The sequence below is a fragment of the Prionailurus viverrinus genome, chromosome F1, assembly GCF_022837055.1.
Source record: "Prionailurus viverrinus isolate Anna chromosome F1, UM_Priviv_1.0, whole genome shotgun sequence".
Lineage (NCBI taxonomy): Eukaryota > Metazoa > Chordata > Mammalia > Carnivora > Felidae > Prionailurus > Prionailurus viverrinus.
The window spans coordinates 8,102,981-8,129,076 of record NC_062577.1 but is presented as its reverse complement, the minus strand read 5'-3'; the positions used below and the strand labels follow the sequence as shown (position 1 = coordinate 8,129,076).

Below are 26,096 nucleotides of genomic sequence, written 5' to 3'. Positions count from 1 at the left end.
TCTCGGGGTTGGTGAGGGAGAGCATCCAGGCAGGGGATAGACAGCACAAAGGCCCCAAGACAGGAATCGATCCCTTCTATTTTATACATTGTGGGTTTGTGCTTTTAAAATGTGTTTTATTCTTGGGGCGCCTGGGTGGCGCAGTCGGTTAAGCGTCCGACTTCAGCCAGGTCACGATCTCGCGGTCCGGGAGTTCGAGCCCCGCGTCGGGCTCTGGGCTGATGGCTCAGAGCCTGGAGCCTGTTTCCGATTCTGTGTCTCCCTCTCTCTGTGCCCCTCCCCCGTTCATGCTCTGTCTCTCTCTGTCCCAAAAATAAATAAACATTGAAAAAAAATTAAAAAAAAAAAAAAATGTTATGTTTGCTCCAGGTCTTACATCGATAGCTTTTGGTGGGTTTAAAACAAAAGAGTTCAATCTGTCACCTTGAAGCTGAGGTCTTATTTCCAGGTCTTTGAAACCCCGAGATGAGCAAGTGGTATCTTGGCTTTTCTCCCTCTGAGAACCTACAAGCATTTTGTGTATATTTTTTCCTTAAAAAAAAATTTTTTTTTAATCTTTATTTGTTTTTGAGAGAGAGACAGCATGTGAGCAGGGGAAGAGCAGAGAGAGAGGGGGACACAGAATCCGAAGCAGGCTCCAGGCCCTGAGGTGTCAGCCCAGAGCCCGACGCGGGGCTCGAACTCACAAACTGTGAGATCACGACCTGAGCCGAAGTCGGAAGCTCAACCGACTGAGCCGCCCAGGCGCCCCTATGTTTTTTCCTTTCGATTTTGACAGCTTCTCTTTGAAGTAGGGAACTTTTAATAAAATATTTCCTTCATATATGAAGAAAATTGAGAACAATAAATAATATGATTCACCTGAGGGGTAGACGATATAATGACAAAAACCATATCTTGTATTCCCCAACTTTATTTCTTCTTTTTAAAGTTTTTTCATTTTTATTTATTTATTTTGAGAGGGAGAGAGAGAGCACGCACATGCGTAGAGTTGGGGAGGAGCAGAGAGAGAGAGAGAGAGAGAGAGAGAGAGAGAGGAGAGAATCCCAAGTAGGCCCCACACTGTCAGGAGAGCCCCGCCTGGGGCTTGAACTCACTCACTGTGAAATCACCTGAGCCAAAATCAGCAAGTCAGATGCTCAACCGACTGAGCCACCAGGCACCCCTCCCCAACTTTGTTTCCTTTTCTAGCCAATGTTGCTTGTCTCTGCATCTGCTTCTATCACTATTACAATTTGAAACATAAAAAAATAGATGTTAGGGCGCCTGGGTGGTTCAGTCTGTTAAGCGTCCAACTCTTTTTTTTTTTTTTAATTTTTTTTTTTTCAACGTTTATTTATTTTTGGGACAGAGAGGGACAGAGCATGAACGGGGGAGGGGCAGAGAGAGGGAGACACAGAATCGGAAACAGGCTCCAGGCTCTGAGCCATCAGCCCAGAGCCCGACGCGGGGCTCGAACTCACGGACCGCGAGATCATGACCTGGCTGAAGTCGGACGCTTAACCGACTGCGCCACCCAGGCGCCCCTAAGCGTCCAACTCTTGACTTCAGCGGTCATGATCTCACAGTTTGTGAGATCAAGCCCCATGTTGGGCTCTGTGCTAGCAGCACGGAACCTGCTTAGAATTCTCTCCCTCTCTCTCTCTCTGTCCCCCATGTGTGTGGGGGGCAAAATAAATAAACTTTAAATAGAGTTTCTCTCAAAATAAATAAACTTTAAAAATTAAATAAAATAAACTTTAAATAAAGTTTCTCTCAAAATAAATAAACTTTAAAAATATATGTGTGTGTGTGTGTGTGTGTAGATGTTGATGGAGGAATAGCATTTTATTTTTCTTTTTTATGTTTTTCAACAAATGTGCATTTTATTCAGCAAATATTTATTGAGTATCTACTATGTGCCAGGCAGTGATCTAAGTACCAGGGGTATCATGCCACAAATGACAGATGTGTGGTGCGCCTGAGTGGCTCAGTCAGTTAAACGTCCGACCTGAGCTCAGGTCATGATCTCATGGTTTGTGAGTTCGAGCCCCGCGTCGGGCTCTGTGCTGACAGCTTAGAGCCTGGAGCCTGCTTTGGATTCTGTGTCTCCCTCGCTCTCTGCCCCTCCCCCACTCGTGCTCTGTCTCTCTCTGCCTCAAAAATAAATAAACACTAAAAAACAATTTTTTTAATTTTTATTTATTTATTTATTTATTTTTAAAAATTTTTTTAACGTTTATTTATTTTTGAGACAGAGAGAGACAGAGCATGAACGGGGGAGGGGCAGAGGGAGAGGGAGACACAGAATCTGAAACAGGCTCCAGGCTCTGAGCTGTCAGCACAGAGCCCGACGCGGGGCTCGAACCCACGGACCATGAGATCATGACCTGAGCTGAAGTCGGACACTTAACCGACCGAGCCACCCAGGCGCCCCGAAAAAACAATTTTTTTTAAATAAGATAAAAATGAGAGACATGTGTCTACTCTCATATATTTGAATTTTCATTAAGTCTGATGATAGACAATAAACAGATTAATTAATAAAACCATCAAAGGTCCTTACAGGCCTTGATAAATAGTCTGAATTTTCTTTTAAGGGAGTTGGAACACACTGGAGATGAATTAAAATTAGAATTAGTATGGAATGTATGTAACAAGGACCCAGGTGGCATGACCTAAATTTATTTACGGTTAAATTTATTTCTCTCTCATGTAAAATGTTTGTCTCATCTCTGGGACTCGTATAAAGGCTTCATGATCTTCAGAAACTCTTGGTCCACAAATGGCTGCTGGAGCTCCAACCATCATGTTTGCATTTAAGACTAGAGGAAGAGAAACCAAAAGAAATGAAAAGGATGCCCATGCCCTTTTAAGGACTCTTCTAGAAGTCCTACTGAGAACTTACATGGCTCTATCCCGTTGCAAGGAAGTAGCTGCCCTGAGTAGAATTGAGTTCTATTAGTAAGGAGAAAAGGGAAAATGGAGTTGAGATGGGAAAGCAACAGTTTCTGCCACAGAAATCTGAGTCATGTTTTTAAAAACTTGTTCTGAAAAAAATTAAAGTAAATAAATAAAAACGTATTCTGCCTTCTCTGTAGAAAACAGATTAAGGGGATAGGACTAGAAGGGAGATCAAATTTTCATACTTGTCCGGATAAAATTTGGTGGTGGACTAGGGCAGCACTTTAGTAAAGAAGTGTTTAGTAAACACTTCAGGTGTGTTTTGAGGTAAAGTTAATGGGACCTCCTGTTGGGCTAAATGGGGATAAGGGAAAGAAAAGAATCAAGAACACTGCGTAGGTTTTTTGCCTTGAGAAAGCGGATATATGGCACTGAGACTTAGTAAGATCAGGAAAACGTAGGTGGGTATAGGCTTATGGAAGAGAGATTCAAGAGTTCTGTTTGGATCATGTTAAATTTTTTTAATTAAAAAAAAATTTTTTTAATGTTAATTTATTTTTGAGACAGAGAGAGACAGAGCATGAGTGGGGGAGGGGCAGAGAGAGAGGGAGACACAGAATCCAAAGCGGACTCCAGGCTCTGAGCTGTCAGCACAGAGCCCGATGCGGGGCTCGAACCCACAAACCCTGAGATCACGACCTGAGCCGAAGTCAGGCACCTAACCGACTAAGCCACCTGGGCACCCCAGATCATATTAATTTTTAAATGCCTGTTAGGCATTCAGACAAAAGTTGCCAAGGGAGCATCTGGGTATATGAGCCTGTACTTAAGGGGAGATGTCAGGGTTTAGAGATTAAAAAATTGTAAGTCATTGGCATATGCATGGAATTTATAGTCGTGGGCAGACGACATTACCCAGGAAAACTTTGTATAGAGAAAGGGGCCGGGGACCAAACCGAAGCTTACCAATGTTGCCGGAGGAGTAGGAGCCAGCAAAGTGGGCAGCCAATGAAGAAAGCAACCAGGGGAATGGTTGTTCCAAAAGCTGGCGAAAACAGGGAGCGAGCGGTCAGCTGTATTTAGTGCTGCGGAGAGACGTGATAAGATGTAGACAAATACGTGACCTTTGGTTCTGGCCGCATGGCGGCCACCGGCAGCCACCGGTAACCTCCACGAGAACCGTTTTAGAGGAGTACAAGGAAAGAGGCCTAATTCAATTTACTCAGCTCTCGGTCGCTAGAAATACACCAACTGGCAACGTAGGAGGAGAGGTGGGCAAATTCTTCCTTACAAGGTGTGAAAAGGATTGTGACCGAGGTCGGCACAGGGCACCCGTGAGTTGGGACACTAGATCTACGGTTGGGACACTAGATCTACGGCTTGGGACACTAGATCTACGGTTGGGACACTAGATCTACGGCGACAAGGGCACAGAAGGCTTTTCAAAGGAAGGTGATGACTAGGGGCTTACACTGCATTGTTAGAAATCAGAAGATAATAGTGGAAGTTCGTGGGGGTCCGGAGCCGATGGCCAAGAAAGAATTCTTGAAGACATTCTTTGGTGCGAAAAGGTGATTTCAAAGCACGGGGACAGGACCTCTGGGCAGAAAGAGCTGCCCCGGGACCATGAGGAGAGACTGGTTACATACTATGGGGATGGGGGCAGGGGTAAAGTCCAGGGGAAGTTTCCGATGAGATTTCCATATGCTAAAGGCAACTCACAGGACACGGGAGGCCTAGCTATTGTCAGACTGAGGTTGTTTTTCCCTCTAGCGAAGCTTTAGCGTTAAGACAGTGGTGAGTTCCCGGAGAAACTGCCGGCCTCAGGTATGTGTCGGTGGGCTGCAGGTGATAGGGAACTTTAATTTTATCTGCCATTTCCTTCTGCCTTTGTCCCCCGCGTCCTGTAGACTGATGCATTTCCTTTGGGGCCAGGAGACCTAGGTGCTGGTCTTATTTCATCCCTAACAGATGATCTGAGACAAGTCCCTTCCCCTCTCTAGGGTTCCTCCTTCCTCCTACAGGGAGACGTGGCTACATCCAATCATCCTCATTTGTTTTCTGTTTTAAGATCATTACGGAAGTCTCCACTCTCCTGGAGTCTGGATAGACGGAAGCTTTTTAAATTCAAGGTTGTCTGCCTTCGGGGTATACATTTCAATGTCTACGCTTCTCCACTACAGACAGATTGTTAATTAATCGTTTTAGTTGCTGCAGGATAAATTCGTTAAGATACGATCATCATCTATAATAAACCCCAACATTTCAGCGCCTTAACACTGTCGGGGCCAAGGGCAATTCACCCCAAGATGGCCCACTTTGACATGAACATTATTTTGAGTTAAAAGCAATCTAAACCCAGCAGGTTGGGAAAAGGCTCTTCACCAGCCCCTCAACTAACTGCCTGCTTTAACAGGAAGAGAGCTATCAACGGAGATTCTTCCTTATCTGCATAACAGGGCAACTTTTGTTTTCCAAACACAGCAAACCGTCTTTCCCCTCCTTTGTACCCTCAGACCCCTAGCCTTCTCCTTAGCTCACAGAAGGCTCACGTTGCCTCACTGTCTTTAAAATTTCCATCCGGGGGGCGCCTGGGTGGCGCAGTCGGTTAAGCGTCCGACTTCAGCCAGGTCACGATCTCGCAGTCCGTGAGTTCGAGCCCCGCATCGGGCTCTGGGCTGATGGCTCGGAGCCTGGAGCCTGTTTCCGATTCTGTGTCTCCCTCTCTCTCTGCCCCTCCCCCATTCATGCTCTCTCTCTGTCCCAAAAATAAATAAACGTTGAAAAAAAATATTTATAAAATTTCCATCCGGGTGGGTTCCCTACGTGCACGCCAGTAATTTGAAAGCCAGGGACCCAGGTTCCTTCCGTTTGGCCCTTTTGCTGTCCCTTAGCGTCTCACGATTATTTGCTTTCCTGTGGAAGGAAAGGGTGGAGGCGACACCAAACCATCTCAGCTCAGAGGCACCCGATATTACTTCTGCCATCACTCCATTTTAAATTAATCTATGCAGATTCACCTAAGATGAAACGGAGACTGGCTGGGAAATGTAGTTCCTGGCAGGTCAGCAAGTATGTAGTGAGAGAGGAACAAGTCTTGGATGGACGCCAGACATTTCTGCCACACGGAACATTTCGCGACCCAGACGACTCATTTGTTTGTTTATTTTCTAGCCGAAGAAGAGATCACCTTCTCCAAAATAGAGGCCCCTAAGAAATCTGAGCTATTTGCTGAAAACCTCAGGTACGGGCGTATGTAACTGTCCAGGAGGTAGGGCATAGACCGTTGTCACTGAGTTCAGGATCGTTGGGTCAGTTCTCGGGACCTCTCAGGTGCGAGTGCGGAAGTGTCGGCGTGTGTGTGTGTCTGGTGAGTTCCGTCCGCAGCATCTACGGTAGGTAGGTCTTCTTGTCTTGCTCTTTGCTTCATTGTTAAAGACAGTTTCCTATCAAAAGCTCAGCGTGACTCTAAGTTACGACTCCTATTTATTTCTCATTTGGACAGTCCTGAAGAAATAAAAGAAAAGATCTTGAGTTTCTTCGACATCGTTATAACAAAAATGAGGACATCCGAGGAAGACATCATCCCTCTGGAGTCTTGCCAGTGTGAGGAGATCCTAGAGATGGTCATCATGCCTCTGGCCCACCATTTTGTGGCTTTGGGAGAAAACAACAAAGCCTTATATTACTTTCTAGAAATTGCATCCGCTTATCTCATCTTGGGTGATAATTACATGGTAAGGTGTTCCAACCCAGATCTCTGCCCACCCCACCCCCTCCCCCTCCCAACCGAGCCTGAGACCGCAGAGCCTGCCGGGAAATTCAAGGGGCTTTTTGAATTACTGCAGGCTCTTGATTTCCTGCCAGCACCTCTTTCCTCTGAAAAATCAGGAGGGAAAGGACCTGAGATTGAAAAATGAAAACGAGAACCAAGGAGCTCGCCCACTTTGGTCTTTGCGGGACTTGCGTTACATTATCACACATCCCTTTAGACCCAACGCTGTGGTGTCTCTCCAGGATAGTTGTAAATAACAGTCTAGGGCAACACACCCCCTGAAGCGTGGGGATGTGATGCGTGTGTAATGAAATAAAGAGAATTCGCTCTTCAGTGACTTGGGAAGCACCGAGCCGCATCAGGCCAAATAGGTCTCTTTACCGCAGATATTTCCGGGCCTTACCATGTCAGGATACGCGGAAAACTCCCAGAGGGTCAGGCCGGTTCTGGGGCACACTGCGTTTCTCAAACTTCTTGGAACCTTAGATCTCTTTTCATAGAGCAGCTGGCTAGACAAACATTCCATAAACTCACTTCAGGAAATGCCCCTCTGACTCAGCCAGCTTCAGAAAGAGCTTCACGTACCTGAGCAGACATGCCTGCAGGTCAAGTCCACGCTGCTGGTCTGTTCCACATTTATGGCTGCTTCTGATCACAGCAGCCTAATCGACCCTCGAACCTGAGATGTTTGTAAAATGTAAAAATTAATCATTAAGAATGTTAGTAAGCCCCAGTGCTCTCAGGATTTATGTTAAAGATGAAAGTCCCCAGGCATATTATGTGTGTATATATATATATACATATAGATACATATATCTACATATATATACATGTACATATACATGTACATGTATATACATATATATACATATATACACATATATATATGCAGCATCAAAAAAATGCATCAAAAAAATTTTTAATATTTATTTTTGAGAGACAGAGCACGAGTGGGAGAGGGGGAGAGAAAGAGGGAGACACAGAATCTGAAGCAGGCTCCAGGCTCTGAGCTGTCAGCCCAGAGCTCGACACGGGGCTTGAACCCACAGACTGCAAGGTCATTACCTGAGCCGAAGTCGGACACCGAACCAACCGAGCTTCCCAGGAGCCCTTATGGAATGCATTTTTATATATATTTATAGATGATAGGTAGATAGATAGATGATGATGATAATGTTTGATAGATACATAGATACATAGAGAAAAGGGGGATATGGCCAGTGAGTCCCAGGAAGAGAAGGTTTAGGCAGCCCGGGGAGCCATTTGCCAAGTCTGTGCAATACCCCCTTTTCAATCAGCAGGGAATAGGAATAGTCAGAAAGGCAATGACTGGACGCAGAGCCCAGGTACAAGGTACCCAGAATGTGCCATTGGTAGCCTCTCTCCCATCAAAAAAAATCTGGTAGGACCAGGGCTGGTGGCCAACTCATGTGTGCCTCTCTCCTGCCTCCCATTCAAACCCCTTTGGCTGTAGGAGACTTGAGGATACTGCCTTCTTTTATTTTACTCTTCAACTGTGCCCTTGACTTGGCACTCACAGGTACCAAGGCTGTCCCGTCTAACGATGTCATAGAAGGCTTAATTAAAATGTGGTGGGGGTTGTTGCTCAGGGCCTTCCCCGTCCCTTCCAAAGCTGGCCCTGGCAAAGGACAGGAGGGGGGGGGGGAGGGTCCTAACTCATTCCCAAGGTAGAGACCAGCTCCTTGTGGATGTGGGGGGTGCCATGGGGGAAGGGGGTGGGTACATTGTTGGAAATCGGGCCATGGAATTACTCAGCGGAGGAAGCTGCCCAGATTCATCCCTCGGAGTGAGCGAGCCCGGGGACAAAGAGGGGCCCGGAGAGGCTGGCCGGCGGGCCCCTGCGGCCACCCCGCCGACCCGCCCCTCTGTGTCCCTGTGCCGGCTGCAGGCCTACATCTATTTGAACGAGGGGGAGAGGCTGCTGAGGACGCTCAAGAAAGACAAGTCCTGGAGTCACACTTTTGAGTCCGCCACCTTTCACAGCCTCAAAGGCGAGGTAAGAAGCCACGGGAAACACGAGCACGTGTTCTTCGTCCCTGGGGCGCTGCGGAGAAGCGGCACAGGTCAGCCCTGTACCTCCCGGCCGGCCGGTCCTCGCGCTTCTCACCCCTCCGCGCCCTCGCTTGCCAGCCAGGTCTCCCTTGACCTTGTGGTTGACGTCTTTACGAAATGCTTTTTTAACGGACCGGGGCGGGTGAACACTTTCTCGGCGGCCGATGACGCACAGCAAAGACGCGATGAGACCTCCGGTCCCTCAGCCAGCCATCGTTCCAGGCATACATTTGTAAACATTTACGGTTCTGCCAGGGCGGGTTGTGTTCCTGGGCCTTCAGTTTGCCGTTTTGTTAAGAATCCCCCAAATCCGTGTCGTTGGAACTTGCCGATGAAGTCCAGGATCCCTGCTCTTTCTCCTTCCTCCCCCCGCCCCCCTCCCCTTGTCCCCTGCAGGTCTGTTTCAACATGGGCCAGATGGTGCTTGCCAAGAAAATGCTGCGGAAGGCCCTGAAGCTTCTCCACCGAATCTTTCCTTACAACTTAATCTCCCTGTTTCTCCAGACCCATGTTGAGAAAAACAGACACTTTTACTACCTGAATCAACAGGCCCAAGAGAGCGCACCTCCAGGGTAAGGGAAGGAGCTGGGAACAGCCGAAGGTCTCACTCCGCAGAGGGAGAGACCTGCACATACTCCATCAGCGCCCAACGCCTGGGCCTCTAGGGGGCGCCAGAAGGCCGGGTGGCTCTGACCTAGCTCACTGGTGCAGGCAGAGCCAGTAGGGGGAGGGCCTCCTAGGACAGGGCGGGGTGGCCCTGGAATATTTCACAGCAGCTTTTGTGAAAGGGAATTCAAGTGACAGAAACACCAGGAAGCCCTTTGCCAAGTGCCCTGCCCTGCTCGGTCCCATCAGTGCCTCCGTGGAAGCTGCAAGCTCCCGGGGCCTCTGTCACAAGCCCTCTTCCATCCAGGAGGTACAGCCCTGGGTACTGTCCCTACCCAAAACTAAAATAGCAGGTGCCCAAGGCATCTGCAGAGGACAAACTGCCACCCATCTGTGTATCCCGTTAGGGATGTGGGTTGCAATGGGGGGGGGGGGGGTATCCATCAGTCAAGATTAAACCATTAAGATTTGTACACTTCCACGCACGTCAATTTTGCCTATAAAGAACTATAAAAAAAAAATAATGATGGTGGGGGGATAAACTGAGTAGGGGGACAGAATGCCTAGTTAAATTTGAAGTTCCGACGGACAAAGAATCACTTTTCTCATGTACGTACGTCACGGAAAATGTTCAGGACGTTTGCATTCTAAACAAATTATGTGTTTTGAATTGCAAATTGAACCGGGCATCCCACCCTTTCGTTCCCTAACTTTCACAAGTCTGGTTTACAGCCACTTGCGTGAAAGGAGCAGGAAGTGACCTGCACGAAGGAAAGGGGGGGAGGGGGGAGTGAAACGTCTGCAGAGATGTTAGTTTCAAACCCCGTCCCCCCAGAGGTTCTGACCTCAAAAAGGAGGACAAGAAGCAATGTGAGTGCCAGAGTTTCCAGGGCCGTCATGAACGTCCCATGCTGTCCATGTTTCTTCCGAGGCTTTAAAAAATAATTTCCACCACAGAATCAGCGTCATCAGTGTCTAAATTGAAAGTACCCGGAATTTGTCTTTAAAATCTCCAGGATATCTGTGTCTTCCCCCTTTCTCGTCTTTATTTAAAATCTGCTTGTGGATAAATATTTCTAATTACATTTCGTTTTCTTGGTTTTGTTAAATCACTAATATTGCAGCCAACTGGCTCAGGTTCCCATCGTTATCATAAATAAAGGGGATCGTTGGCTACATTATCAGTTAAGTGGCTTGTCGAAGCCAAGACTGCGAACCCAAACATTCTTTGTAGGTCGTCATCCATCCTCCCCTTGAATACCTCCAGCACGGGAGGCTCACCACCTCTCATGACGTTCCATTCCACTGTTGGAATGTGTCTTAGTCTGCTCAGGCTGTTGTAACAAAATAGCATCGACTGGGTGGCTTATAAAGAGCATAAATCTATTGCTGAAGTCTGAGGCCGGAGTGCCGGCATGGTTGGGAGAGGGTTCTCTTCAGGGTCGCAGACTTCTTTTAGCTTCAGATGGTGGGAAGGGGCTGGAAAGCTCTGGAGTCTCTTTTATAAGAGCCCTGACCCCTTTTATGAGGGCTCATCTGCATGACCTAATTACATCCCAAAGGGCCCACCTACTGTCACCGTCACTTTGGGGGGGTTAGAATTCAACCTGCGAATTTGGTGGAGATGTATTCAGACCATAGCAGAGTGTGATCGTTAAAAAAATGCTCATTTCCTTCGTGGAGCTGACAGCCAGCTCCCGAGAGTAATGTTCAGTGGAGGAAATGACACACGAGAATGGCCAGGCTGGAAGTGGACAGAGCTGGCGTCCTGGCACAACCACGTTCTAGCCGTGTGGCTCTGAGTTAGTCACTTAGGCTGCCTGAGTCTCACCTGCTGACATAAAATGGGGCTCATCACGTCTGCCTTTCTCGCGGGGTTGTGATCGGAATCAACCGTGATGAGTGATGTAAATGGGCTTTTTCAATAACTTCACTGAAGTGGCAATGCCCTGCCTGGGGATAAAGCGACTTACCTCGATTACCCTAACTAATCATCACAAAGGAGGCATCGCGCTCCCCGGTCTGTGGTGGAGAAAACGTGCTCCCTAAAACTGAGCGTGCTTGTGCCTTACCACGTGGCAAAGGGGGCAAGGACTCACGCCCACGTCTTGACCCCCGAACCCGCAGCGGGGGTGCTGGGCCGGCGTTCCCCTCAAGCACGCCGGTGACGGTATTCTCTGCCCCTCGTGTGTCTCCAGGAAGAGGAGGCTGGCGCAGCTTTACAGGCAAACCGCCTGCTTCTCCCTGCTGTGGCAGATATACAGCCTAAATTACTTTTTTCACTACAAGTACTACGGCCATCTGGCAGCTATGATGGAAGTAAATACCGCACTGGAAACCCAAGACGATTTTCAGGTAAGGCTGCCTTCGTGGCGGCTGCTTTGTCAATGTCCGTGTCTCCCTTGGGAGGGTCCTGGCGGAAGCCGGCAGGGATTCAAAACCATGGGGGTGTATGTACCCAAGGCCTTCCCGGCTGGAGTGTTTCGCCCAGGCCGGTAGTTCTCAAGCACTTGGGCCCCCGCGTCACTTGATGCTTTCAGTCGATTCCCGGGGACCGCGAAGCTGTTTATGTCTACGGGTTGCATCGACCGAAATTGTGAGCAACGAAAACGGAGGTACTAAAAATACTTTCAAAGAAGGATAAAGCTCTTACCTCCGTAATGTTTCCATTGAAAGATAATTTTCCCCAACAACAAATTTAGTGACAAGGGTGGCACGCAGTAAATTTTTGCAAATATCTTAACCTCTGGCTTCATGGGAGGCACCTGGGCGCTCAGCCTGCTTCTGCCTTCGCTCCGTTCCAGCATCAGGTGTCGCCCCTGGAAAATGCCACTCTATGCCGGTAGAGAAAGAGGGTTAAAAAAGGAAAAGGTTAAAGGATAATTTTTTAAAATTTTATTTATTTATTTATTTTTTAATTTTTTTTTCAACGTTTTATTTATTTTTGGGACAGAGAGAGACAGAGCATGAACAGGGGAGGGGCAGAGAGAGAGGGAGACACAGAATCGGAAACAGGCTCCAGGCTCTGAGCCATCAGCCCAGAGCCCGACGCGGGGCTCGAACTCACGGACCGCAAGATCGTGACCTGGCTGAAGTCGGACGCTTAACCGACTGCGCCACCCTGGCGCCCCTAAAAATTTATTTTAACATGTATTTATTTTCAGGAGACAGAGAGAGAGAGAGAGAGAGAGTGCGAGTGGGGGAGGGGCAGAGAGAGAGGGAGACACTGAATCTGAAGCAGGTTCCAGGCTCTGAGCTGTCAGTGCGGAGCCCGACACGGGGCTCGAACCTGTGAACCGTGAGATCATGAACTGAGCTGAAGTCGGACGCTTAACCCACTGAGCCACCCAGTCGCCCCAAGGATAATTTTTTAAAGTTTTATTTTTGAGAGGAGGGGAGGGACAGAGGATCTGAAGCAGGCTTTGCGTTGACAGGAGAGGGCCCTATGCAGGGCTCGAACCCACAAACCACGAGATCGTGACCCGAGCCAAAGTTGGACGCTTTACTGACTGAGCCACCCAGGTGTCCCCTAAAAGATAATTTTTTTTTAAAGATAAAATCATGACTCTTAGAAACATAAAAAGAACACATATCAAAGACTCTATTAAACACTTTAATTACTGAGAGCTAGTAAGATGTTACAACTTGTTCTAAGGAGAATTCAATTATGACTGGATGCAAAAATAGCCCAGTCACGGGGCAATAATCACACATATTCCCTGGAATACTTACATGTCTATGCAAGAGAATAATTTACAATATTATCAGTTTTCTTCTGCCTCATACAGAGTTGTAAAATAGCCCAAAGACAGTGAGAAGCAGAGATAACCTTCACGAGTGAGCTAGACGGGACATCCACCAAGTTTGTTGTTTGTCTGTTTCAGTCTTTCGCCATGTTTCCTGACGCAAATATTGGCTTTGACTTCCGGGCACTCCCTAAAGTGGTCTCCAGGGACCTCTGGGGATCCCAGGACCACACTGGGAGAACTGCCTGTCTAAGTTGTCGGGAGGAGGAATTTCCTCTGCCCTTCCGGGTCCTTCCAGCTGGACTAAGAATCAAGTTGCCAGGAGACGGTTTCACGGGAGAAAATAAAATACAATAGTGTATGTACAGGGAATCCACACACACGTGAAGTTCGGTAAAGCAGGCAGTTGGGGGGCAGATAAAGAGCTTTTCCTTGAAACTAATAGAATGCCGTATGTTAATTATATTTCAATTTTAAAAATGAAACAAATTTGTTTAAGCCTAAAAAAAAAAAAAAAAAAAGCATTTCCTGAGTCTGCTGGGTTTTGATTGCTCTTTTTTTATTTAAAAAAAAAAATTTTTTTAACGTTTATTTTTGAGACAGAGAGAGACAGAGCATGAACGGGGGAGAGGCAGAGAGAGAGGGAGACACAGAATCGGAAGCAGGCTCCAGGCTCTGAGCCATCAGCCCAGAGCCCGACGCGGGGCTCGAACTCACGGACCGCGAGATCGTGACCTGAGCTGAAGTCGGACGCTTAACCGACTGAGCCACCCAGGCGCCCCTCGATTGCTCTTAATCAAAATAATGTCCGTGCCAAAGTGGCCTGTCTGGGGGCAGCCTGCCCTCGGCTCCTACGAGGTCAGGAACTGGGACATCTTCCATTAGATGAGGAAAACTCCAAGGGACAAGATCAAGACATTATTAAGCTAAATCCAATTCCGCTAATGAAAATGACCTGGTTCCCTCATAAAAAGTACATCAAGTCGAGGTTTCTTCCGGGGCAAGAACTTCCTCTTGTGGCGATTAATTATCGAGAATTAAAGGAAATGGTCAAGTAGCACTGTAAATGTTGGAGGAGCTTAAGTTCCTGGCCAGGAATCTGCCTTTCGGTAGACCAGGGCACATAAATATGTATAAAGCCCATCAAATATAGTCCTCTGCCTATATGCCGTCCTCGTCTTGTGGCTTCCCGGGCCACTACACCCAGCCATGTTAGACTCTCTTGGCTCCTCAAACATTAAGTTCAATCCCCTTGTAGGGTCTTCGCAATGGACATTTCCTCTGCCTTGAGTGCCCATCCCCCGACCTTTCCCGGTCTCTGTGCTTATCAGCTGGAAGGTTTCCTCCTCCATGAAGCCTTTCTTGACCACCTAACCCAGGGACTCTAACCTGTTTTAGTAACTCTTATTACCATCTGGCATTTACTTGTTTGTTCTTTTGTTAGTGTGCAGCCTGTGTCCCCTACTGGCCTATAAACTCCATGAGAGTAGGGACCTTGTCTGTTATCTTTTCCACATCCCGAGCCCCAGTAATAGTGTCTGGCACATAGTAGGTGCTCAACAAATATTTACTGAATGAAATGCTTTGATTCCCCTCCATACTTGGGGGCTGTCTCTTAAAAACGCGGTGGCATTGGAGGACAGGAGACGACAGCGGAAAAGCCAAAATCGGAAAGTGAATCGAAAGAGGCTTGATCTCAGCTCAGGCCATGGACTCACAGTTCACGGGTTCAAGCCCGGGTCATGGTCTCACAGTTCACGGGTTCAAGCCCCACCTTGGGCTCTGTGCCAACAAGGTGGCCGTGACAGAGGGCAGAGCGGCCTCTGGGCGCTCCAGAGCAGATGAGGCACTTGGTGTCGGATAACAGAAAGAACTAGAATGAGTCCCGAGAGAGTGGTTTCCAGAACTTTACCTATCTGTGGCGTGACCGCTGCCAAGCCACATAACCACCAAGCTTTCTATTTTCCCGACAAAATGAAGCAGTCGGATGCCATGCTCTTGGTCCGAATCCAAGAAGTCCTGGGCTCTGCCACAGCGTTGGACATCTCCTTCGCCCCGCAGTCCTCTCCTCTCCACGGCTTCCGGCTGCCCTGCCCTTCTGGGGTGCCATCTGAAACACAGATCAGGAGCACAGGAACTCCCACAGGTTGACTTGTGGTTTCACAGGTGCCCATAGAACTGCCCGCAGCACCGAATTTGTGGACCGCTTATTCTGTGGGATTTGACGAATCCTAGGAAAAAGTCCCTTTTTTCTATTTATTTTTATTGACTTTGAGAGAGAGAGAGAGAGCCTGGGCGCAAGGTGGGGAAAGGGCAGAGAGAAGGAGAGACAAAGAATTCCAAGCAGGCTGCGTGCCATCAGCCCAGAGCCCAAGGTGGGGCTTGAACTCGTGAACTGTGAGACCATGAACTGAGCCGAGATCAAGAGTCCGTCACTTAACTGACAACGCCACCCAGGTGCCCCCAAAGCCCCTTTTTCCTAAATGCCTCCCCACTGACTGCCCTCCGTACCTGGCGCTTCTAATCAGGGATGCTTCTTTAGCAGGAACTTTCTTTTCACCTGTCCCTAGGCGTTCATGTCCTGGTGCAACTTTACCACTGAAAAGAGTTGTTTATAGAGTAACCAACTTCTCCTGAGTCTCAAAACTCAGTTTACAACTGCTCTTTCCTCTTTTTACATGCAAACAAACCCAACCCCCCTTTCTTTTTTTGTTAAACAACAGAAGGACAGTACTTGTTCTCACAAATTAAAAGGTCACAGAAACTTATGAAGTCAAAAGGAAAGTCCCTCCTGTCCCTCAGATCTCCTCCCCAAAAAGGTAACTACTGTGCGCACCTCAGAATGAACCCTTCCAGGCTTTTTGCTTTGCAGTCCTATATCCATATATATAAGCTACGGCTTTTATTTTTCACAGAAATTGAAATTCTTCTATTTTGCTTAAGGACCCTGGGGCCAAGGGAGCCCTCGAGCTTGTCCCGGATGACCCAGGAAAAAGGGCACAGAGACCCAGTTTAATTTCTGCACCAAAGCCCGTGCGTTGGCCAAATGACCGGCTCCATTCTCAAGCTTAGTAAACACACGTGTACTGGCCCACGCCGGGTGGTGTCCCTGGGCTTCCTGCTTTGGGTGCCATCTGGGTGTCACCTCTCTTCTCCACTTCTGCCATTTCAGATCATTAAGGCCTACCTGGATTATTCACTGCACCACCAGCTGGCCGGCTACCAGGGCGTGTGGTACAAATATGAAATCATGGCCATGGAGCAGATCTTCAACCTCCCCCTGAAAGGCGAGGGCATTGAAATCGTGTCACATGTGGCTGATAAACTGGGCTACACCAAGCTTTTAATGGGTCACTTGGACTTGGCCATTGACTTAGGTAAGGGTTGTCTGGGCGAGAAGGGCCATGCAGATACCAAGTAACATCCTGAAATATCCTAGAATTGCTTTCTTCCCAGGCTCTCGAGCCCAGAAGATGTGGGCGCTGCTCCGAAATCCTAACAGGCAGTATATGGTCCTCTGCTGGCTTAGTAAATCTCTCTTCTTGAAAAACAGGTATTTAGCCGAAAGCGTTTCCCAAAATTAGAGGGAGGAAGCCATAGGAATTGAGCGTCCGGGGTTCACTTTAGCCTGGCCATTGGCTGGCAAGGGAGCAGGCTTTTCGGTAAGATGTGACTGATGATCATAGACTTTGGGACACCACTGCTCTCTGCACGGCATTTTCTTTGTAAGATTTTATTATTTTTATTTTATTTCTTTATTTATTTTTATTTTTAAAAATTGACCTCCAGGGGCGCCTGGGTGGCGCAGTCGGTTAAGCGTCCGACTTCAGCCAGGTCACGATCTCGCGGTCCGGGAGTTCGAGCCCCGCATCAGGCTCTGGGCTGATGGCTCAGAGCCTGGAGCCTGTTTCCGATTCTGTGTCTCCCTCTCTCTCTGCCCCTCCCCCGTTCATGCTCTGTCTCTCTCTGTCCCAAAAATAAATAAACGTTAAAAAAAAAAAAAATTTAAAAAAATTGACCTCCAAATTAGTTAGCATCTAGTGCAACAATGATTTCAGGAGTAGATTCCTTAGGGCCTCTGACCCATTTAGCCCCTCCCCCCCCCTCCCCCCACCCCTCCAGCAACCCTCCGTTTGTCCTCCATATTTATGAGTCTTTTCTGTTTTGTCCCCCTCCCTGTCTTTATATTCTTTTTGTTTCCCTTCCCTTATGCTCATCTGTTTTGTCTCTTAAAGTCCTCATATGAGTGAAGACATATGATTTTTGTCTTTCTCTGACTCATTTCACTTCGCATCATACCCTCCAGTTCCATCCACGTAGTTGCAAATGGCAAGATTTCATTCTTTTTGATTGCCGAGGAATCCTCCGTTGTGTATATATATATATATGTATATATATACGTATATATATATACATATATATATATACCACATCTTCTTTATCCATTCATCCATCGATGGACATTTGGCTCTTTCCACACTTTGGTTATTGTTGATAGTGCTGCTATAAACATAGGGGTGCCTGTGTCCCTTCGAAACAGCACACCTGTATCCCTTGGATAGATGCCTAGTAGTGCAATTGCTGGGTCGGAGGACCAGCAATTTTTTGAGGAACCTCCACACTGTTTTCCAGAGCGGCTGCACCAGTTTGCATTCCCACCAACAATGCAAAAGAGACCCTCTTTCTCTGCATCCTTGCCCACATCTGTTGTTGCCTGAGTTGTTCATGCTAGCCATTCTGACAGGGGTGAGGTGGTATCTCATTGTGGTTTTGATTTGTATTTCCCTGATGATGAGGATGTTGAGCATTTTTTCATGTGTCGGTTGGCCATCTGGATGTCTTCTTTGGAGAATTGTCTATTCATGTCTTTTGCCCATTTCTTCACTGGATTATTTGTTCTTTGGGCGTTGGGTTTCATAAATTCTCTATAGATTTTGGACCCTAACCCTTTATCCGATATGTCGTTGGCAAATATCTTCTCCCATCCCGTCGGTTGCCTTTTAGTTTTGCTGATTGTTTCCTTGGCTGTGCAGAAGCTTTTTATTTTGATGAGGACCCGGTAGTTCATTTTTGCTTCTGTTTTCCTTGCCTCCGGAGACGTGTTGAGTAAGATTTTATTATTTTTAAAAATAATCTCTGCATCCGGTGTGGGGCTCGAATTCCCAACCCTGAGATGGTGAGTCCCACGTTCCACCCGCTGAACCAGCCAGGCCCCCGCTGTGTGTACATCATCCCTAGTCTGTTTACTGTCTTCCCCTGCTATGAGAGTCAGGCTGCCAGGTGGAGGGAAAGGGAGGAGTCTCACAGGGGAGGCAGAAGCCCAGAGAAGGGCTACCAGGACCGGAGGCTCCAGCCAACTTGGCCTGACTCTGGTGGCCCTGACGCAGGGGTCCGTGACAACAGTTTGAGCCAAGAGCCAATTTGCGATTTGCCGCATTTGGTCCGGAATTGCGGGCAGGATGAAGCCGAGCCCAGCGCTAAACTCCATCCTCTCCTCCCCAGCACCTCCTAATCTTTACCACCTTCCTTTGCCCACAGAAACAAACAATTGATCCAAGTGCTGGGGTGGCTGTGGGACCTTTCTATATCAGAAGAGCACATCTTCAGCAAGGCCTTTTTCTATTTCGTCTGCCTGGACCTCATGCTTTATTCCGGTGAGCGTGGCTTTGGAATTTACAAGAAATTGGGGTTTAACACGTGTGCTAGTGTGGTGTGGCCGCTCTCGGGGCTGGGGTCTCGAGCCCACTAGGATTCCGGCTGGAAAGACCTATCGGACAGGGAAGGGGAGAGGCTGGTGTAAGAGCTAGGAGCCATCTGGAAGGTGGAAGGATTGTGAAGGACCAGCAAGGAGGAGAATTTGGCCCAGAAGAACCTGACGGGTGTAAGCGGCCAGTTTAGCGTCAGATCACTTTACACACAAGTGGTGGTGACTGACAGTGTCTTACTAGAGTACTTGTTAGCAGAATATACGGACAGACTTCGCGCTTTACGAGGAAGCGTTGGATTGCCAATGGATCCGGGCACCGGTAGCTGCTCGGAGATTCGGAAAAGGAGCTCCACCGACGAGGCAGCCCTCAGTGTCCACAGTAAACCAGAGGGGCCGGCCTGGGCATTCGTTCCCCAACACGGGATTTTTTAAATCAAAAGGGATTTTTTTTTTCAATGTTTATTTATTTTTGGGACAGAGAGAGACAGAGCATGAACGGGGGAGGGGCAGAGAGAGAGGGAGACACAGAATGGGAAGCAGGCTCCAGGCTCTGAGCCATCAGCCCAGAGCCCGACGCGGGGCTCGAACTCACGGACCGGGAGATCGTGACCTGGCTGAAGTCGGACGCTTAACCGACTGCGCCACCCAGGCGCCCCGAAAAGGGATTTTTTTTTAATGTTTATTTTTGAGAGAGAGAGAGAGAGAGAGAGAGTGAGCAGGGGAGGGAGGGGGAGACACAGAATCCGAAGCAGGCTCCAGGCTCTGAGGTGTCGGCACAGAGCCCGACGCGGGGCTCCCACTCATGAGCTGTGAGATGGTGCCCTGAGCCAGAAAGCTGGACGTTCAACCAAATAAGCCGCCCAGGCGCCTCCATCACCATGGGATTTTGAAAAGGGCTGTAGATATTGCTGCCGGCAAAGGAAGCATGGCAGGGGCGGGGCGGGCAGTGTGGTCACAAGGTTGTTGCAATCTACCGGACCGTCTGGATTCATAAACCGAGATTAAGGCCTCTCCCCACAGTGGGGACGTCTCCTGGAAGCTACTAGGCCAGAACAGGACCACCCCCGCCCACCAGCAAAGCTCTCCTGTTTCTCTCTGTTTTTTTTGTTTTTTTTTTTTAGGCTTTGTTTATAAGACATTTGAAGAATGTTTGGAATTCATATACCAAAATGAAGACAACAGAATCCTCAAATTCCAAAGTGGAATCCTCCTGGGACTTTACTCGAGTATAGCTATCTGGTAACAATGTGTTGCACTCACTACACTCCCAACATTTGAAACATGTTGACTCCCGAAGAAGGGGACATTAACACACAGAACGCACACACACACAGGCGCACACGCACGCACACAGAAATGAAAGAAAAGAATTTATACTTTGTTGTACCTGAGAGATTGAAGGCATTGAAGGCGTCGGGGTGGATTTACACTGAAAGGCCCCTTGGGGTCATCTTGCCCTTAAGCAAGGCCACCCCGGCTGTAGTCAGTGCCACAAGGCTTTATTACCTGCGCACCATGGCGTGGTAATATAGAGAGGAAGAGTACTTGCTACTGAGGAGTGGTGGGGTGCGAGGGAGACTGATAAATAGCACCATTTGTGGGGCGCCTGGGGGGCTGAGTCAGTTAAGCCTCCACTCTTGGTTCCGCCTCAGGCGTGATCTCCCAGTGTGTGAGTTCGAGCCCCGCATCGGGCTCCGTGCTGACTGCGCGGAACCTGCTGGGGACTCGGTCTCCCTCTCTCTCGGCCCCTCCCCAGCTTGCTGTGTACCCCGCTCTGTCAAAAATAAATAAATAAATACACCTTAAAAAAAAATAGCGCCACCTGCCCACAACCCCCGCCCCCCCACAGATGGAATTATATTGGAAAACGTTGATAGAACGGATGTTGGAGGATGTGGCTTATGTCTGCAGGTATCTGCAGGCCGGTGGGCTTCCTAATGTTGAAGCCCAGGATTAGACTTGCCCACTCAGCAGGAGGCAGTTCTGGAAAGCGGCAGTTCTCCCCCATCAAGAGCTCTCCACCCTGTGGCAGAGAGAAGCACCACACGAAGCTCCTTTACTCGGGCCTCACTGCCCCTCAGGATGGGGAGGGCCGGGTGCCAAGCCACACCTGCCTACCTCCTACACTGCTGCCACCTCCTGACCACAACTGTGGCTGAACGCCTTTCACTCATTAGGTTTTCTTTTTTTTTTTTTATTTTTTTTTTTTTAACGTTTATTTATTCCTGAGACAGAGAGAGACAGAGAGAGACAGAGCATGAACGGGGGAGGGGCAGAGAGAGAGGGAGACACAGAATCAGAAGCAGGCTCCGGGCTCCGAGCCATCAGCCCGGAGCCCGCCGCGGGGCTCGAACTCATGGACCGCGAGATCGTGACCTGAGCTGAAGTCGGACGCTTAGCCAATGGAGCCACCCAGGCGCCCCCACTCATTAGGTTTTCAACTCCGTAAACCTGCAGCTATGGTCGTACCTTCAAAGAAGTAGAGCAACAGCAAGGCTCCAGAACATTCATCAAATGACTTCCGCAGCCACTCCCAACATGCTACGTGCAGCCACGGTGTCCACTATTTATTTGGACTCTGTGATGACTGAAATGAGCATCTGAAGACATTCCTGTCTAAAGCGCCACAGACTAGAGCAGTTCCAAATTCGAAAAGAAATCTATTCCGAAATTCCCTGGGAGACATTAAAATCTAAAAATTAATTGCCCTTACCAGTAAGAGTCCAAAGAAATTAAAGTTCAAAGTCAAATGAACTCGCCCGGGTGAATTAAAAATCCAAGGAATCTAAAGTCTGAAAGTCATCCTAGTTTCTTATCCTACTTTCTTTCAACAGCTGTGGCCTAGGCCTGTGCTTGTCACACGTTAGTGGGCACAGGAATCACCTGGGAAGCTTGTTAACACTTGTTAATGGATTCCTGGCCTCGTCCCAGTCCCCAGAGTGATTCAGCAGATGGGGGCTGGACCAGCGAGCCTGCATTTCTAAGCAGCATCCAGGTGACACGGATGTTCCCAGTCGGTGGCCCACACTTTGAGCAGTACTGGCCTAGGCCATCTCTCTCTGGAACTGGAGCAATGTCTTCAAGCCCTAGAATTCATAGCTCCGAGTGTTTGATGATCCTTTTAGAGTCCAAAGAGTTAAGTGCTTGCTAATATTAGCCGAGGGTTCCCGAGGAGTCTATTCATCACGAACCATCCACACATTCTCTTCTTGCCCTGTTCCATAGCACATCGTTTCTCCTGGGGAGCAGGCAGTGGGCTCCAGGCCCAGGTCCCGGGAGCTGGGCCTGCAGGGGGACCCATTTCAGAACATTCCAAGGGCGATACTGATTTGTCTTCTTCTTCTGTGCTGGCGCAGGTATGCCAGGCTTCAGGAATGGGACAACTTTCACATCTTTTCCAGTAGAGCTAAAAACCTAGTGCCAAGAAGAACCCCGACAGCTCTTTACTATGAAGGAATCAGTAGGTACATGGAAGGGCAAGTCCTCTACCTTCAAAAGCAGATTGAGGGGCAGTCTGAGAACGCTCAGGACAGTGGAGTCGAGCTGCTCAAGGTGAGCCAGTTTCCAGGATAAACCACTCCGTAAGTGGATTTCTGTCTACCTTCTTGTGCAAATTATTTTCTCTGATTCCAGAATTTATATATTTATTTAAAAAATTCTTTTTTAATGTTTACTTGTTTTTGAGAAAGAGAGAGAGATAGAGCATGAGCAGGGGAGGGGCAGAGAGAGAGGGAGACACAGAATCGGAAGCAGGCTCCAGGCTCTGAGACATTAGCACAGAGCCTGATGCGGGGCTCGAACTCACGAAGAGTTCGAGATCGGGACCTGAGTCGAAGTCGGACGCTTAACCGACTGAGCCACCCAGGCGCCCCAGAATTTCTATGTTTATAGTACAGTTTTTTAAGGTAACTTCTACCCCCCAGATTGGAAGGAAATACAAATTGCTCACAACCTTACTACTCAGAGGTAACCACTTTTTACAAAGAGAGACATCACTTTTCAAGTCTTTTCTCTGTGTGCGCACGTGCGCACATTTCCATTTTTAAAACATGCTATCAAATAAAATATATTGTGAATAATTTCCTGTCATTAAATTGTTTTCTACACCACGAGTTAAAAGGAAGCATAGTATTTTATCTTATAGATAAAGTCTCCTAGATCTTGTTAGATGATATTACCAAACTGTCCTTGGATAGAATTTTTTCGTAGTATTTTACGGCAGTTATTATGATAAACATCTTGGGAGGTTAAGTCTTTGCACATGGAAATTAAAAATATTCAGCTGATCCTGAGTGTGTCTTTTAAGTTAACTTAAAAGAAAAAAATTTAATGTTTATTCTTGAGAGAGACAGAGTGTGAGTGGGGGAAGGGCAGAGAGAGAAGGAGACACAGAATCTGAATGAAGCAGGCTCCAGGCTCAGGACCTGAGCTGAAGTTGGACGCTCAACCGACTGAGCCACCCAGGTGCCCCTAAGTTAACTTCTTTTTTTTTTTTTTTTTACACTTATTTACTTTTGAAAGACAGAACAGGACAGAGCACGAGTCGGGGGGGGGGGGGGCAGAGAGATGGCGGGGTAACAAAGAATCCAAAGCTGGCTCCAGGCTCTAAGCTGTCGGCACAGAGCCCAACGCGGGGCTCGAACTCATGGACCGCGAGATCATGACATGAGCCAAAGTCGGATGCTTAACCGACTGAGCCACCCAGGCTCATGTTAACTTCTTAAAAAACCAAAACCAAAAACTTTTAAAATGCATTTTCAGACACTTCAGTATAAGCATTAGAGGACGTGCGCATCTTCCACTCACCGAACAAACGTGTGCTGAGTGCAAAAACACATAAATAAATAACACTGGCCTCCTGCCTGATATGCAGTAACCACCAGATACTAGGCGCTGGGGTGTGAGGGGGAGCAACTCACGCCCGGTACCCGCCTCTCGGAGTTTACAGCCTAGGCTGGGCAAACCCTCCAAGGGAAGAAGGGCCAAATCTCCTGTCGACTTGACAATGTTTTGCCTTGTCCTCTTCAAAACTAAGCCCACGTGTATTAGTTTTCCATTGCCGGGCCCCCAGTTACCACAAACCTAAGAGCTGAAATCACACAAACCTCTCATGGCACACGTGGGCAGGTCAGAAGTCTGGACAGGCTTGACGGGTTCTCTGCTTAGGGTCTTAGAAGGCTTTAAAATCAAGATGCTGACCAAAGTACCTCTGGGTAGGGATCTTCCCTAGAGATCTCAGAAGATATGTGCTTGCAGGTTCCTTAAGGTTGTGAGCAGAATCCAGAGGCTGAAAATTCAGGAATGTCTCTGTTTCAGAGACGTCACAATTTGTCAAAGCAAGGCATCCTGGGACTTCAAGGCGTCTTGAAGTACAAGTAGCTCATTTAATCCTCAGGACGTTGTTAGGAGGAAGTCTTCGATCTGCCCACGTAGGAGCTGTGCTCACCACTGTCCTACGATACCCAGGCGCCGGGGTCTCCTCCTGCAATTTGTTCACACTGCTTACCGATCCCTGCCTGAAATACTTAAAAGGTCATTGTCACCTCTGCTTAGAGGGACGTTCTCTTTGGATACAGAGCATCTATTTGTATTTCTGTTACATAAAGCATTCTGCTGGCTTCCATTCAGGGTATGGAGTCGCTTGGTTACCTGAAACATTATCTTGCTTTATGGGATTATTCTGTATTATGTATTATTTACGGAATTACTATGTCTTCTGTAACTTCATGTGATTTGATAGAGTGTCTGGAGTTGAGAAAATGACTCATGAGAATCTCAACCAGGCTCCGCGCCGAGCGCGGGGCTCAATCTTACGACCGTGAGATCATGCCCTGAACCGAAATCAAGAGTTGGACGCTTAACCGACTGAGCCACCCAGGCGTCCCTGTCACTATCACTTTCAAATATTGATCGAATACTAATAAAGGGGGCCACTTTTGGCCAGTCTGACATATGAAAGTCCAGGTAGACAAACTAGCAGATGATGAAAAGAAAGCACGTCTTTATTTAGTGAATAGTAAAGTGATAAAACTCCTCTATCCCAAAGACAGTACAGGTGAAAAATACAATACTTACCGGGTTCAATAAAGACGAGAAAAACATGGTCTTTGTGCTCAAGAAGTTTGCGATTTATTTGACTTCGAAAAGGAGGTGGGGGTGGTGGTGGAGGGAGCGGAGACAACACAGGAACACGAATGAATGAAGCACAAACTTGCGTGTATCTCCCACGGCACACAGAATGATGCCTTGTTCGCAGCAGGTGAGCATTTCTTAGATAAATAATTGATAGATAAATAGACGTGTTAACAGGTCAGTCAGGAAAACCCAACGTTTTGATCCCATGTCTGTCATATTGAAATAAAAGCAACAAAACAATAGAACATTGTTTCGCTGAGCATCAGATTAGCAAAGACACGTGAGAAGACAGACTCCTACTCTGAAAGACTCCCATAAACTTTCCAGAGCGCGTTCTGGCAAAATATCTTTAAATTATGCACGTTGGTTAATTCTCTTCCTGGGAATTATCCTAAGGAAATAATCAGACGACAAACAAAAATTTGTCTACAAAGATGTTGATCTCAGGTTTATAGCAGTAAAAAGATTGGAGAAAATGAAAACTATATGCACTTCAAAGAGAAGATTGGTGGGGCGCCTGGGTGGCTCAGTCGGTTAAGTGTCTGACTTCGGCTCAGGTTTTGATCTCGAGGTTTGTGAGTTTGAGCCCCGCATCAGGCTCTGTGCTGATGGCTCAGAGCCTGGAGCCTGTTTCGGATTCTGTGTCTCCCTGTCCCTCTGCCTCTCTCCCACTCATGCTCTGTATCTCAAAAATAAATAAACACATTAAAAAAAATTTTTTTTTTTAAGTTTGGTTAAGTCAGAAATGGTACATTTAAACATTGGGATATTTTACGTAAAAATTCTGAATTTCTGACTCTTCTTTTAAAAATTGGAGTATCTGGTGACTCCAAGCCCACATGCCTAAAGGACAGCTGTTGGCCGGCATTGAGAGATGACACTTGTATAGGGCACATCTCTAGCATGACATAATCCCCTCTGCTCTTATCATGCTATAGCCAGCCTGCTTCTTTATGTTCCTTGCCTGACTCTTGTCAGCATTTGAATTTGTGAGCTCTGATGTAAAAGAATCATGTCACTGGAAAATGTTTATCATGTGATGCTAAATGAGAAAAAAAGTTGCCATACTATGTGATTAGTATGATCCCAATTGGGGGTATGATGTGTGTGTGTGTGTGTGTGTGTGTGAGAGAGAGAGAGAGACAGAGAGACAGAGAGAAGTGGGAAAGCA

The 26,096-nt window shown here is 47.6% G+C and overlaps 1 protein-coding gene across 3 annotated transcripts in view; it reads left to right on the top strand.

Annotated features, from left to right (window-relative positions):
- The window catches only part of ADCY10 (adenylate cyclase 10), a 74,750-nt gene that overhangs the window by 46,781 nt on the left and 1,873 nt on the right, over positions 1-26,096 (top strand). For 2 of the 3 annotated variants that reach the window (XM_047840854.1, XM_047840853.1), the window contains exons 22-31: positions 6,058-6,127; positions 6,389-6,620; positions 8,568-8,675; positions 9,128-9,303; positions 11,536-11,692; positions 16,256-16,460; positions 16,540-16,636; positions 18,622-18,737; positions 19,912-20,029; positions 22,147-22,342. In XM_047840854.1, coding sequence (XP_047696810.1) covers positions 6,058-6,127; positions 6,389-6,620; positions 8,568-8,675; positions 9,128-9,303; positions 11,536-11,692; positions 16,256-16,460; positions 16,540-16,636; positions 18,622-18,737; positions 19,912-20,029; positions 22,147-22,342 — 1,475 coding nt within the window. The remainder of the gene's footprint in view (positions 1-6,057; positions 6,128-6,388; positions 6,621-8,567; positions 8,676-9,127; positions 9,304-11,535; positions 11,693-16,255; positions 16,461-16,539; positions 16,637-18,621; positions 18,738-19,911; positions 20,030-22,146; positions 22,343-26,096) is intronic. The other variant, XM_047840856.1, reaches the window with a different exon arrangement.